The 16,284-nt window shown below is 34.5% G+C and overlaps 1 protein-coding gene across 1 annotated transcript in view; it reads right to left on the bottom strand.

Annotated features, from left to right (window-relative positions):
* The window catches only part of LOC107581856 (cytosolic carboxypeptidase 1-like), a 97,422-nt gene that overhangs the window by 39,220 nt on the left and 41,918 nt on the right, over nt 1–16,284 (bottom strand). The window contains exon 6 of the mRNA XM_016267527.1: nt 9,489–9,652. Within this exon, the coding sequence (XP_016123013.1) occupies nt 9,489–9,652 (164 nt within the window). The remainder of the gene's footprint in view (nt 1–9,488; nt 9,653–16,284) is intronic.

The following is a 16,284-nucleotide window of genomic DNA, read 5'->3' as shown; positions in this document are numbered from 1 at the left end:
CAGTGTTTCCCAACCGGGGTCTGTCGAGAGCAGGAGTGCCGTTAAAAAAATAATTTTTTAATATTTTTAAATTGCTAAAATGTTCAAAAAAGCAGCTATTATATAATATCCATTTCTGATGTCGCCAATAATTAGAGATGCACTGAAATTCCGGCTGCCGAAAATTAGTTCACCGCTCAGGATTCACTTTCACGTGGTGTGACGCTCTGTGTATTATCCGCAGTGTGTGTGTGCTCCGCTCAGTCACTCACGGCCCATGTGAGTGCTCCACTCATATACCGTTCATGCTCATCGGAACAGCAAAGTCCACTCAAAAATCGAGCTGACAGGAAACATCGATGTAGTACAGTATTGTTTCTGTTTGCAATAGCCCTACTGTGTTGTAACAAGGTGTGGTAAATGGGCAACTCTGGTAACGCTGCCCTCTCATTCATTGATCTGCTAACCGTTATGCTCACATGTCCTCTGATAATAATAGCTTTCTAAGATTAAACAATATTTGGATATTTGGTAAAAAAAAATCTCTACTGTGTGTTAGGCCTACCCGAAAAACTAAAAAGCAATTTATTTCATTTGTAGGCCTATCGTGATTTTTTTAATTTGTACTATCATTAGTCATTTCTTTATTTGTTCTTATTTTATTATTAACTGCTTAGCCTCCTTGTAATTTTTTATTCAATTCAAAGTTTGAAATCTCGTGCTACTGCAACAAAATTACCCAGCTGTAAAATCAAAAATACACTGAGTGAGCAAAACTTTGTTTAATTACCGTTATAACTAGCTATCTCACAATGTTTACATATGAATAAAAGCCTACATTAACATCTGTCATATAAATTGGTCTCTTCATTAGAAATTAGCCTACTGATTTCCACCATTGATAGACACATTTTTTTTTATAATATTAAAAATATCTGTATGACATTATATTCTGCAGTTCTTCCCTGTTGTACCGAATATCTATACTTTTCAAATTATCACATCGAAGTTAGAAATTTAAATATTGTGACAAAATTAATTTTGTAGGGTGCCAAAAATTTGTAAAAATTTCCAAAGGGTACCGCGACAAAAAAAAAAGGTTGGGAAACACTGATTTAGAAGACGAAAACCAAACAAATTTAAGTCTAACACAGAAAGGGACCGATGGCCGGCCAGCCGGGGTTCGTCTTTATTTAAATGGATGTGTGTGTACTTCTAACATGTTTGGTTGTCATCAGTTTTCGTCGACTAAAACTAGACGAAAATAGTCATGGATAATGCTGACTAAAATAAGACTAAAATGCTCAGACTTTTAGTTGACTAAAACTTGACTAGACTAAAAAGAGTATGAGCGTGACTAATAAAAACTCAAATGACAGCTTCACACAAAGACTAGACTAAAACTAAAATTAAAACAGGCCGCCAAAAACAACACTAGTTGCTGCCTTCAAAGAAATACACTAAAGTGTTTCTTTCTTGATGGATAAAATTACTAAAATGTACCACAATAAAAGTAACATTTAGCATGAATATAATATAAAAAGTATATGATTAAAAAACAAATGCAATAGCCTTTGACCAAAACAAAAAAAATAATGAATGGTTGACTCCAGAGCAATTTAATGCAATAAGTGTATTTAATTATATATAAAAATGAAAATGTAAGTGACACACACACACACACGTCACTTACGTTTTCATTTTAATGTGTGTGCAAGTACACATTAATATACTGACCAAAGAAAAAATTGCTTTATAAAAATGATTGACCAACAAATTGTTAAGAGCAACAGTAAGATATATTATATGAGCAAATAAATAAAGAAATAAATAAAGTGCTGAAAGGCCTTGTTTACAACAATTTTGGGTAGTTATATAAAAAGAAAGAAAGAAAGAAAGAAAGTATTAAATCACATACAAAACTGTCCTTGTATACAAATATCTTGGGTAATAAAATTAAATAAAATTAAATAAAATTAAATAAAATAAAATTAAATAAAATTAAATAAAATTAAATAAAATTAAATTAAATTAAATTAAATAATTAAATTAATATAAAATATAAAATATAAAATATAATATAAAATAAAATATAAAATTAAATTAAAAAATTAAATAAAATAAAAATAAAATGTATTAACAAATAGTTAAATGACACTGCTAAGGCTCAGAAAATTTAAGAGGGATACATAAAAAATAAAGAATCAATCTGAACACAAAAAAAATGTGGAAACTGGTTGTAATAAGGTAATAAATCTAATATTTAAACTCAAAAACCTGCTCTCCCTCAGACAAATAACAAAAGGATGAAGACTATTTCTCTCTAAAGACTTCTTAAATGGTTTAAATAAATTGAAATGAAGCGAACTAACTGGCAGGTTCAACCTTCCTCAGTTTCCTGAAGGGCGACCGTCATTTCAGAGTGGATTAACAAGTTAATGTAGCTTGTGGTAACTTCTGATGGAATAAGTTTCGCAAGTCGGCTCAATTCTCATTGTTGGAGTAGCTGCAGGTGCTGGGTGAATTTGAGGACAATTGCAAATAAATGAAACGGGCCAATTGGCATGTAAATGCGGCTGGAAATATTTAGAATTGTAATAATCAATTGCAGCTATTATTATTTAGCATTATTTGTTGTTGTTCTTGCCCGCCTGTTTGTTTGTTTACACTTCTAAAGATCTCCTTTGTGTCTCACAATCCAATATGTTTCATGGTTGACTAAGCTTTCAACTTGGAGGCTTTGGCGAAGCGCTCTGATGTGGGGGAAGAAAAGAAATCAGGCTCGGGAAGAATTACAGAGCGAGCCAGAACATACGGTAGGGACTTATTTCCGAAATGCGTAATGAAAGAAATGAACAAAAGTGTCAAGCTGTAATATAAGATGTCATGAAAGGTGTGGAGACGTTCAAAGGCGTTTTAATGAGAGCTTGTAATCTTCTGAGGGGTCCGGCATCAAAAGCGGCCTTTGGCTATCTTTAGTTTATTAGATAAGAAAACACTTGCTGTTAAGTGACGTCATCAGAAAGTGTTTCTAAAGAGACTAAAATAGAGGTCAGATACAAAAACCTTGACCTTTTCATTTCAACGCACAGGCCCATCATGAAATCTATTCAAATAAGTCATGCTTTTCAATTGTGTGCACTTTTTAGAGCAAAACAAAAGCTGAACTTTTGACACAAAAGATATAATAGAGCTGAATATGAAGAAAGCTGGAGTGTTCTTGTGAGCCGTCGGGTTTTATTTGACATCTAGCAGGTATTGAGTGTTCTGTCGGGCTACTTTTCATTCGGAAGTGCATAACCAAAAGTGCTGGGCAGGATAATAGCATCCATCTGAATGCGAATTTGCTTTCCTCACAGAGGAGTCACAAACAAAAAGGGCTTCCTGTCAGTTCTTGAAGAGCTCGCTTCTCTTTTGTGTCTGGGGCTTGAGGTGAATTAACCATCCGCATGACTTTGTCTGCGTGGAGAGGAGAGGAGAGGAGAGGAGAGGAGAGGAGGTGCATAATATGACTGGAGCTGTGAAGCCGCCGGTCACTGCCTGTGAGTGGAAAGTGATATTCATCTGTTGTCATCTGCTGGGTTGACTGTCAAAAGAAACTGATCAAACACACACACACACACACACACCAAGCTAGCTAAATAGGGACTTCCCATTGATATTTAGTGTTTTACTAATTGTTTAGCTTTAAAAGGGTTATATGATGTTGCTAAAAATTATATTATTTTGTGTATTTGGTGTAATGAAATGCGTTTATGTGGTTTAAGGGTGTATGTATTTTTAATAACTATTGAATCGCTTAATGGTTCGTATTCAGGTTTGGTATGTGTGAGTTTGAGAATTCATGCTTGAAACGTTTATTCCAATCACTTCGTTGTCAAATTTATCATATTCTTGTTATAGAAATCATGTACAAATTTATACTCTGCCAGAGCGGGAAAACGCGGACCATGTGACTGATAAGAGAACAAACAGGGATTCTGTCCAAATGCCCTTACATATTATTGGTGGAGTTCCCTTTAAAATCTTAAATGATTCCCTTTGAGCTAAAATTATCACTCTTTCCCTTACAAAGGTTAAAAAAAACACATTATTTTCCACATACTATACATTATTGTTTCTCCTCTATGCCTAGCCTTTCTGAAACACGTCGATTTTTACAAAGCTCATCGGTCTGAAAAGCAAGGTGTGCTCTGATTGGCCAGCTATCCAGTGCGTTGTGATTGACCGAATACTTCAAGCGTGTGATGGAAATGTTATGCCCCTACCACTGTGATGCCCTGTCCGGCCAGAGCGACGAGACAAAAACATTAAAACCCATTATAAACAAGGCATTTGTTGCATCCAGTGGTGACATAATTATGGATTATATTACGCATTGCATCACACCGCGTACCTGTCTCTCGTACCTGGTAGAGTGTGTGTCTCACACACTCTACCAGGATCAGGAAACAGTCCTCCATAAAATGTGCTGCACACATCTGAATATTTGTTTTTAACTGTTCTGGAACAGTGTTGTAAATACAACTTAACCACTGATTTCTAGTCGTGTCCCTTTTTGGAAGGCCAAACAAAGTAGTTTCTCTTTCATAACGAAACACAGTGTGACACACAGCGGATTCGACAAAAGAGCGTTCAGCGGGCTTTTCGGCAACCACATGTGACGACCCCGGGCTGGACTCCACAGCACGAAGTTGATCTATTTCCTCAGCGACCAGCACGGATCAGCTCCAGGCATGACAAAGTGGATATCGTCCTCTTTTGGAAGGCCAAACAAAGTGGTTTCGCTTTCACAATGAATAACAGCGTCTTCACGACATGGCGGCGGTGGCAACAACAATACTACAGCGAGAATAAAAGTTACGCCTTCTTTCTTTGCGTGAACATTTGGGTGGCGTTATGCAAATCTTCCCACATCGTGATGTAGATATGTGGGGGCGTGTTAGAACGAGCCGTTTTAGGTAGGCGTGGTTGATTCTTAACTTTTATAAAGAATATCTCTTTGGATTTGAGACTTTAGTCTTAGCAACTTTACAGATCTTCTTTATGCACCAAGAGCTTGTCACACTCCAAAGAGAAAGGAAAAATTGAAATTGCATCATATGACCCCTTTAAATGTAGTGACCGCAGACTTAACTCTAACCTTTAAATACAATTGACTTGTCCATTATTTATTGTTTTATGAACCCATTTCCACTCAAAGATGTTCTTTTGGGGCAGTCCTTATCCGCCAATAATTATTTGCATGTTATTGGCCTAAATTTTTTTTTTACTATTTTGTCTAAATACATTTTTAATATTTAAATAAAAAAATATTGTAAATAAATTTACAATATTATATAATATACAGCAATAAATAAATAAATACATAATTCAATGTAAAACCTGCTAAGGATATTTAGAGATATACTTATCAATGTTAATAAATTCTTGTTATTAAAAAGACACAAACTGAGTGCACAATAGATGATGGCTAAGGTATTTAAATGTAGAATAAAAATGAATAAATAAATAAATAAATAAATAATAATGAATAATCAATTTAAATGTAGAATGAAATAAAAAATAAGAAATTTGAATAAAAATATATAAATATACAAAATAATAACTATAAAAAATATAAATGAAAAACTGAAATATAAAAATAAACATTTATCCACCCATTTACCAAACAGTTTGTCCTATGTATGGTTACAGGGATGGTGCCACTGAAATAAACAAAAATAAACTAATAAATACTAAAAAAATAAATAAATGAACAAATACAAAAATAAACAAATATAGAAATACAGAATACATACTACATTAAAATAAATATAAAATAAATATTCAGATAAATAAATATAATATTGGCCTATCAATTAATCTATCTATCCATCCATCCATCCATCTAATGTTACATGAATTGTTAAATGCTGACCAAATACCTTGTTCTTGTTTCATATTAAAAGTGTGTTTGTCTATGTCAGTAAAAAAAAGATGAGCTGTATTCTACATCCATCTAAGAAGAGCTGAGCTGAATCAGACAAGGCTCGTAAGCAGCATTCTGCAGTTGCGTATAATTCAGTTATGCAACACTCTCGGGTACGACCAGTCAAGTTTACCGTTTTCTCTTCAGTAATATGAAGATGAGGGGAACAATAGAAACGTTGTGAAATCCTTGAGAAGAGAGAGGGGTGGGATGATCTCCTCAGAACACTGAGCGCTCTGTGTGGACAAGATGTAACAATTCAAAACGCACACAAAAGGGATTTAATTGAACTTCGTAGAAATCAATAGCTCAGCTTTGGTCCATTTCATTCCATGACAGAAATCAAGACTCTAACTTGAGGATGCTGGGGAATGGAAAATAGAGGGAGAGGGGAGAGAGAAGAACGGAGATGGAGAGACTAAAGGAAAACAGAGAAAGTGGCAGTGCTCCCAGGAAACCCCTTTAGTGGCAAATTGAAAACTTGAAAGGCAGCTGATGCACTCTGAATGAATCTCTGTCCACGTCCCACAGCTCAAGATCATATTTAAAAAGCCAGAGTAAAATGGCAGCCTGACTTGGCAACAGCGACCCTGAAATATGACTCTTAAAGGTCACTAACAAGGTAACTTTGTCAGTAATCTCATTATGCTAATATTATAACGTGGTACAAAGCTTAGAAAGCACTACTGTACAGATATCCTTCATTCTATTTTACAGTACTATACAACACCGAACTGAAAGAAATTACGTCACTGTTCTGTTTGCACACTGAATTGCAAATAATCATCTTTCTTGCTTTTATTTGCATACTGAATTCTCGCATAACTAGCCATGTACAGACTGAACACAAGCCACAGACAGAAAACGAGAATGGTCATGACAACAACAAAACACCTCTAACGTGGCATTTTATTAATCCAAAACCAACTGCTAAAATTTATATTTACATTTACTCTCATGTAGTTCATCTTATCGCACATTTCTGCAATTAATTCAGCTCCAAACTACCTAATTTACTCCATCTACAACTCGTTTTGTAGATAATTTCAGCATTACATTTATTTATTTTCAGTGTTGGGGAAAGTTACTTTTAAAAAGTAATGCATTACAATATTTTCATTACTCCCTAAGAAAAGTAACTACCTGCATTACTTAGTTACTTTTTATGGAAGGTAATGTGTTACATTAATTTTGTGTTACATTCTCTCATCTGGACTGGGCTTGTTTGTTTGTTTTTAATATAAAAAGTTAAATGTTTGGCAAAAAAAAAAAACACGCACAAAAAACAACACATAAAAAGCAAACCAAAAAAAACAGCACATAAAAAGCAAGCCAAAAAAAACAGCACATAAAAAGCAAGCCAAAAAAAACAGCACATAAAAAGCAAGCCAAAAAAAACAGCACATAAAAAGCAAGCCAAAAAAAACAGCACATAAAAAGCAAGCCAAAAAAAACAGCACATAAAAAGCAAGCCAAAAAAAACAGCACATAAAAAGCAAGCCAAAAAAAACAGCACATAAAAAGCAAGCCAAAAAAAACAGCACATAAAAAGCAAGCCAAAAAAAACAGCACATAAAAAGCAAGCCAAAAAAAACAGAAAAAAAACACAACAAAATGCTAACAAAACAACAGACAACCAAAATAAAAACAAGAAAAAAAAAAAAACTCAAACAAAACACAAAACCCAAATAAAAACGTAACAAAAAACAAACAAACAATGCAATGCAAAACCAAAAAAACGTAAAACACAAACCAAAATAAAAACCTATACAAAACAAAGAGCAAACAACAAGGCAAAACAAAACACAAAACAAAAAACGGAGCAAACATTTCTGTATTAAGGTAAAACTGAAGATTTATGAAAAAATGTTGGGTAAAGTTTACAATTTAATTAATTAATTAATTTATTTATTTTGCAAATGCCACTTTGATGTTTTTGTATCTGGTAACAATTAGACATTTTTTATTTGAGACTGAAGTGACCAAATATATTGTGTAGCCACTGTATTTTGCAGCCTGTTATAGCACTTTGAAAATTTGCTGAAAGCAGCATTGAGTCAGGTCCCAAAATGCATCTGCATTGACACCACAATATTATTGCACACTTCCCGCTGTGCACAAACTCTCCTCTCATATAATGCATTGTTCCGGAAACAACCATTAATGGAAATCCAGACACTATAACAATATTTTCTGCCACTAGTAAATAAACACAGCGCAGGCACTGAAACGTTCACGCTTTTCTAGGCACACAAAACCATGCAATAACCCAAAGTCCTGACCCAGTGGTTCAATGAGCTGTGGATTACTGCAGGTTAACAAAATCAATAAATCTGCAGCGTCTCCATGTTTCTTCAGCGCTCCACTCACCGGTGAAACCAAAACAAAGAAGCTTGTGGAGCTTTTATCTGCTCACCCAAGTCATAATTAATGTTTCCATCAAATTCAAACCAAAGCATTTACTGTATTATTGTATACAGTAAATGTCTTGAAGTAAACTAAGGATGTTAAAATATAACATGACACAACATGATTTTGTATTTAGTATGGGTAGTTGACATTAAATATATTTGGTAAGATGGCCTGCTATACTCCATCTAAAACGTATTATAATCTGCATTTTACAGTTTATTATTTTGCATGCAGCCTTCATGGCTTCCAAAATTATGGCCAATAAAATTCCTAATAATCTAAGATAAAACTGTTTAATCTCCCAAAGATTTACACTGATGCTCTATTGACAGCCATTGTATAAAATAATAAAATAAACTTGAAACATAATAAACCTGACTTGAAACAATGAAACTTAATATTAATATTAAATGTTAACAAAATAATAAAATATGAAATCAATATATAAAATAATCACAAGTGCCACATATGAATGGCAATACTAAAGGATTGCTTTCTCTGGTTATTATAGACTTCCTTTGGTTTTTATCAAACATCTGGCTCAAATAATAATAAAAAGTGAACCATAACTGAAGAACCTCCATCAACTTCCAACTTTCCAAATGATAATTTCAACAAAAACGTTAATGCTATTCCTTTGCTGCTGTGGGCTTATTCCTTCAGGAAATGTACATCTAGCTCTTATTTCCATTCTGCTCCACCGAAGCAGAATCGTTATCATAATATATTTACAGACAATTATAGTTATCGAATATAAACCCCACAAGGCCTGCTGAATGTGCACATAATAACAAAAAGTGTTTGTTAGTATGCTAAATTCCAATAATAAAATACAGATTTATCTTTTAAATTAACAGTCTTATTTAAAAAGGAGCAGAAAATTATTCAGATATCTTTTGTTTTAACATTTTGTTAAAGGCCATGTGTCTAATTAGATTGCGGTAAATAATTGCGGTATTTGCAAATTTAAAGTATCTGTATCTTAAGCAAACCCAGTTGAGAAGCACTATTTTAAAGTATTGACTATAAACCTTTGATTTAGAAAAACTTTTTATTGTGGTCTATTTTGATGAGTTTTGAAGCCCTAGATGTGTCTGCGGTCAAAATACGTTCATTTAAAACTCACTTATTGGATTTGTGGTCGAGAAGCCTGTCGTCCAAGTCCAACAGGGCAGATGCGTGGTGGATCAGACGGCTGTTATAATGGATGGCGTTCCTCCTGAGGGTGAGAAGACTCTGGCCGAACTTCATTCCCATCTCCTCAAGCTCCCGCGTCCCTGTCTGCAACCCCTGCGAGGTGAAGACATTTGAGATTGACAGTTCAGATTTATGATTGACAGACTGATTGAATGGAGCTGTCAAACTACATTTACAGACTTGTCTCTTAATTCTGGAGACATATTGTAAGTGGAGACATTTGCACTGTGAACACTTGTGCAAGAAAATATATGTCCATAAACTACAAGTGAAACTAATGTTTAGACAAAAAGTTTGATTTAAAATAAATCAAAACAAATAAATTAACAACAATAAAGACAAACCAATATAAAAAACTACACAAAACCAAACAAAAAAAACAAAAACACACACACAAACACAAAACAAAAAAAACAACACAAAAAGAGCAAACAAAACCAAAATAAAAACAAACAACAACAACAGCAACAACGCAAAGCAAAACATTAAACACAAACCAAAATAAAAAACAAAATAACAAAAACACAAAACAACAAAACCAAAGGCAAACAAAATCATAAGCAAAAAAACAAAATAAAAAAAAACACGCACAAAAAACAACACATAAAAAGCAAACCAAAAAAAACAGCACATAAAAAGCAAGCCAAAAAAAACAGCACATAAAAAGCAAGCCAAAAAAAACAGCACATAAAAAGCAAGCCAAAAAAAACAGAAAAAAAACACAACAAAATGCTAACAAAACAACAGACAACCAAAATAAAAACAAGAAAAAAAAAAAACTCAAACAAAACACAAAACCCAAATAAAAACGTAACAAAAAACAAACAAACAATGCAATGCAAAACCAAAAAACCGTAAAACACAAACCAAAATAAAAACCTATACAAAACAAAGAGCAAACAACAAGGCAAAACAAAACACAAAACAAAAAACGGAGCAAACATTTCTGTATTAAGGTAAAACTGAAGATTTATGAAAAAATGTTGGGTAAAGTTTACAATTTAATTAATTAATTTATTTATTTATTTTGCAAATGCCACTTGGATGTTTTTGTATCTGGTAACAATTAGACATTTTTTATTTGAGACTGAAGTGACCAAATATATTGTGTAGCCACTGTATTTTGCAGCCTGTTATAGCACTTTGAAAATTTGCTGAAAGCAGCATTGAGTCAGGTCCCAAAATGCATCTGCATTGACACCACAATATTATTGCACACTTCCCGCTGTGCACAAACTCTCCTCTCATATAATGCATTGTTCCGGAAACAACCATTAATGGAAATCCAGACACTATAACAATATTTTCTGCCACTAGTTAATAAACACAGCGCAGGCACTGAAACGTTCACGCTTTTCTAGGCACACAAAACCATGCAATAACCCAAAGTCCTGACCCAGTGGTTCAATGAGCTGTGGATTACTGCAGGTTAACAAAATCAATAAATCTGCAGCGTCTCCATGTTTCTTCAGCGCTCCACTCACCGGTGAAACCAAAACAAAGAAGCTTGTGGAGCTTTTATCTGCTCACCCAAGTCATAATTAATGTTTCCATCAAATTCAAACCAAAGCATTTACTGTATTATTGTATACAGTAAATGTCTTGAAGTAAACTAAGGATGTTAAAATATAACATGACACAACATGATTTTGTATTTAGTATGGGTAGTTGACATTAAATATATTTGGTAAGATGGCCTGCTATACTCCATCTAAAACGTATTATAATCTGCATTTTACAGTTTATTATTTTGCATGCAGCCTTCATGGCTTCCAAAATTATGGCCAATAAAATTCCATGATTTTTCAACTATACTCTTTCCATTCATTCACAATCATCATAATTATCATCTCAAAAAGACACCGTCTATCGGTTCCTAGTAGATGAAATATTTTGTAATATAACATAACTTGACAATGCATATTCATAAAATTTTGAACATATTGTTTACTTCAATGAATTCTGTAGGCATTGATTGATTGATTGATTGATTGATTGATTGATTGATTGATTGATATTTACATGATGAGGAATCCCAAGTGTTTATTAAAAGATACATAAAGAAACAACGTATCTGAAACAAACAAAATTGAAACAAACTAAATATAAATTGATTTCAGAGCAGCAGTTGGTAAGATTTTTGGTGAACAATTAACTAAATTTCAGTTTGTTTATATGATTTCAGAAATTCAGACTTGAAATTTACAACTAATGATGAGAGATGATTATAAATTGCAACAAAAATACAAAGATATTTATAAATGTTTTATAAACTACAACTGGACTGGTGTCCACTAATGGAAATACATCTTTTTTATATACATTTTAACCTTAGATCTATGAACTGTTGTAAACGTTTTGAAAATGGAGACATGAAACGACTGTGTGCAGTCAGTCATAAAATGAACAGTCAAACAACATAAAAACAGTCATAATTACAAGCTGTTCGCAAGCCAAAAAAAACAGCACATAAAAAGCAAGCCAAAAAAAACAGCACATAAAAAGCAAGCCAAAAAAAACAGCACATAAAAAGCAAGCCAAAAAAAACAGCACATAAAAAGCAAGCCAAAAAAAACAGCACATAAAAAGCAAGCCAAAAAAAACAGCACATAAAAAGCAAGCCAAAAAAAACAGAAAAAAAACACAACAAAATGCTAACAAAACAACAGACAACCAAAATAAAAACAAGAAAAAAAAAAAAACTCAAACAAAACACAAAACCCAAATAAAAACGTAACAAAAAACAAACAAACAATGCAATGCAAAACCAAAAAACCGTAAAACACAAACCAAAATAAAAACCTATACAAAACAAAGAGCAAACAACAAGGCAAAACAAAACACAAAACAAAAAACGGAGCAAACATTTCTGTATTAAGGTAAAACTGAAGATTTATGAAAAAATGTTGGGTAAAGTTTACAATTTAATTAATTAATTTATTTATTTATTTTGCAAATGCCACTTGGATGTTTTTGTATCTGGTAACAATTAGACATTTTTTATTTGAGACTGAAGTGACCAAATATATTGTGTAGCCACTGTATTTTGCAGCCTGTTATAGCACTTTGAAAATTTGCTGAAAGCAGCATTGAGTCAGGTCCCAAAATGCATCTGCATTGACACCACAATATTATTGCACACTTCCCGCTGTGCACAAACTCTCCTCTCATATAATGCATTGTTCCGGAAACAACCATTAATGGAAATCCAGACACTATAACAATATTTTCTGCCACTAGTTAATAAACACAGCGCAGGCACTGAAACGTTCACGCTTTTCTAGGCACACAAAACCATGCAATAACCCAAAGTCCTGACCCAGTGGTTCAATGAGCTGTGGATTACTGCAGGTTAACAAAATCAATAATTCTGCAGCGTCTCCATGTTTCTTCAGCGCTCCACTCACCGGTGAAACCAAAACAAAGAAGCTTGTGGAGCTTTTATCTGCTCACCCAAGTCATAATTCATGTTTCCATCAAATTCAAACCAAAGCATTTACTGTATTATTGTATACAGTAAATGTCTTGAAGTAAACTAAGGATGTTAAAATATAACATGACACAACATGATTTTGTATTTAGTATGGGTAGTTGACATTAAATATATTTGGTAAGATGGCCTGCTATACTCCATCTAAAACGTATTATAATCTGCATTTTACAGTTTATTATTATGCATGCAGCCTTCATGGCTTCCAAAATTATGGCCAATAAAATTCCATGATTTTTCAACTATACTCTTTCCATTCATTCACAATCATCATAATTATCATCTCAAAAAGACACCGTCTATCGGTTCCTAGTAGATGAAATATTTTGTAATATAACATAACTTGACAATGCATATTCATAAAATTTTGAACATATTGTTTACTTCAATGAATTCTGTAGGCATTGATTGATTGATTGATTGATATTTACATGATGAGGAACCCCAAGTGTTTATTAAAAGATACATAAAGAAACAACGTATCTGAAACAAACAGAATTGAAACAAACTAAATATAAATTGATTTCAGAGCAGCAGTTGGTAAGATTTTTGGTGAACAATTAACTAAATTTCAGTTTGTTTATATGATTTCAGAATTTCAGACTTGAAATTTACAACTAATGATGAGAGATGATTATAAATTGCAACAAAAATACAAATATATTTATAAATGTTTTATAAACTACAACTGGACTGGTGTCCACTAATGGAAATACATCTTTTTTATATACATTTTAACCTTAAATCTATGAACTGTTGTAAACGTTTTGAAAATGGAGACATGAAACGACTGTGTGCAGTCAGTCATAAAATGAACAGTCAAACAACATAAAAACAGTCATAATTACAAGCTGTTCCTTCCATATCATATGGATTCTCACCCAAATAAAGTCTTTAACCTTGCCTGTTTCAACGATCAGTTTTCTGTCAGATTACGCCTTTCATAACAACATAATGATTGCAGATTATTTCGCCAAGAAGCAGCTGCACCTGCTCACTCGAGCATGTTATTAGCGTGTGAACGCTGCACGCTTCCCCAGAGAACGCGCGGCGGTGAATCCCTGTGAGCCCTTCATTCACTGCAACCTCAGCTTGGTGAGATTGAGCCCGGTTTTGCTGCAATGCAATCTCCATTAGAGATGATTCATTATGAGCGATCACGACTTACAGGGCCGTGTAGGAATCAAGTGAAAAAAAGTGTCAGAATTTTTCATATGAGACACCCCCCTTATTTGGTTGCATCGTTCACCCCATGTGACACCAACAACCCTTCTTTCCTTCTCTCTCCCCATGTACAAGCCTTGATGCTGTAGATAAGTGAGCCTTAGTTGTAAACTCAGCAGGCCAGATGAGTCAGAAGGGAGTTAGCGCCAATGCTAATACCTTAAGAGTCTCGCCACACTCTGGGGAAGCGGCCAAATTAATGTGAAGCCGTGTAAGGAAGAGAATGATGGGCGAGCAACACCAGGCACACCTACCCACCTGACCTTTACGTGATCGAGAGACACAGCGCAGACACAAACTCACAAACAAACAGACGTTTACCGAAGCCTCCCTCTAACCAGCCAATGAGACGCTAGGGTGCCGAAAGCGAGGGAGAACTGCTCAGTATGAGCACGGTGTGTTCTGGGTATCGCTCTTCAATAACTTAGAGGCAAACCAGGGGTTACATGTGTAGAATGCATAGAGCCTGGGCTGTTTACTCGCAGTCGAAAATCAATTCTCACCATGTTTGCATTGAGGAGGCCACACTGATCATTTCAGCTGATGCACAGCCCTTTAACTTCCGCTGGGATGCGATCGGTAATGTCAAAACACTTGCGCTTATGGGTTTCGAGCGGAAGCTGAACCCATCTGCTATGTTTGCATGCAGCTAATTGCAAACTAAGTACAGCAAAGCAACTACATTAAAAGCAGTTGCTGATATGCAACATGTTCAGTGCAAATATTAAAATCTATGTCAGATGTTAGAACAACATTCAGATGCCGTTTTTGTGACATGTATGATTCAGAATGCTCATGAACCTGCACTGTGTAGGATTTCAGATAATAGTTCCTACTTTTTTCAGAATTAATTTCCATAACATGTCCAGTCATTTTTTGCAGGTTAATAAAAAAAAAAAAAGGACAAAAAAATTTTAAAAAATTTATATAAAAAAATAAACAGTAAAAAAAGTAAAACAAAGCACAAAACAAATCAAAATAAAGCAAACAAAACAAATCAGTATTGAATTGTTTTCAAATAAATAAACTAATTGCCTGTCCTTTTTATGATAATTTGGCAAGGAAAAATGAATATGAACTTCTAGGACTGTGGGAACAAACTAAATGAAACACACACACACAAAAAAAAGACAAAAAAATTTAAATAAATAAAAATACAATAAAATAAAACGCAATAAAAACAAAACTAAATAAAATAAAGTGCCTGTTTCAACGATCAGTTTTCTGTCAGATTACGCCTTTCATAACAACATAATGATTGCAGATTATTTCGCCAAGAAGCAGCTGCACCTGCTCACTCGAGCATGTTATTAGCGTGTGAACGCTGCACGCTTCCCCAGAGAACGCGCGGCGGTGAATCCCTGTGAGCCCTTCATTCACTGCAACCTCAGCTTGGTGAGATTGAGCCCGGTTTTGCTGCAATGCAATCTCCATTAGAGATGATTCATTATGAGCGATCACGACTTACAGGGCCGTGTAGGAATCAAGTGAAAAAAAGTGTCAGAATTTTTCATATGAGACACCCCCCTTATTTGGTTGCATCGTTCACCCCATGTGACACCAACAACCCTTCTTTCCTTCTCTCTCCCCATGTACAAGCCTTGATGCTGTAGATAAGTGAGCCTTAGTTGTAAACTCAGCAGGCCAGATGAGTCAGAAGGGAGTTAGCGCCAATGCTAATACCTTAAGAGTCTCGCCACACTCTGGGGAAGCGGCCAAATTAATGTGAAGCCGTGTAAGGAAGAGAATGATGGGCGAGCAACACCAGGCACACCTACCCACCTGACCTTTACGTGATCGAGAGACACAGCGCAGACACAAACTCACAAACAAACAGACGTTTACCGAAGCCTCCCTCTAACCAGCCAATGAGACGCTAGGGTGCCGAAAGCGAGGGAGAACTGCTCAGTATGAGCACGGTGTGTTCTGGGTATCGCTCTTCAATAACTTAGAGGCAAACCAGGGGTTACATGTGTAGAATGCATAGAGCCTGGGCTGTTTACTCGCAGTC

The sequence above is a fragment of the Sinocyclocheilus grahami genome, unplaced genomic scaffold, assembly GCF_001515645.1.
Source record: "Sinocyclocheilus grahami isolate Dianchi unplaced genomic scaffold, SAMN03320097.WGS_v1.1 scaffold38.1, whole genome shotgun sequence".
NCBI lineage: Eukaryota > Metazoa > Chordata > Actinopteri > Cypriniformes > Cyprinidae > Sinocyclocheilus > Sinocyclocheilus grahami.
The sequence above is the reverse complement of the archived record's forward strand: the minus strand, read 5'-3'. Positions and strand labels throughout refer to the sequence as shown.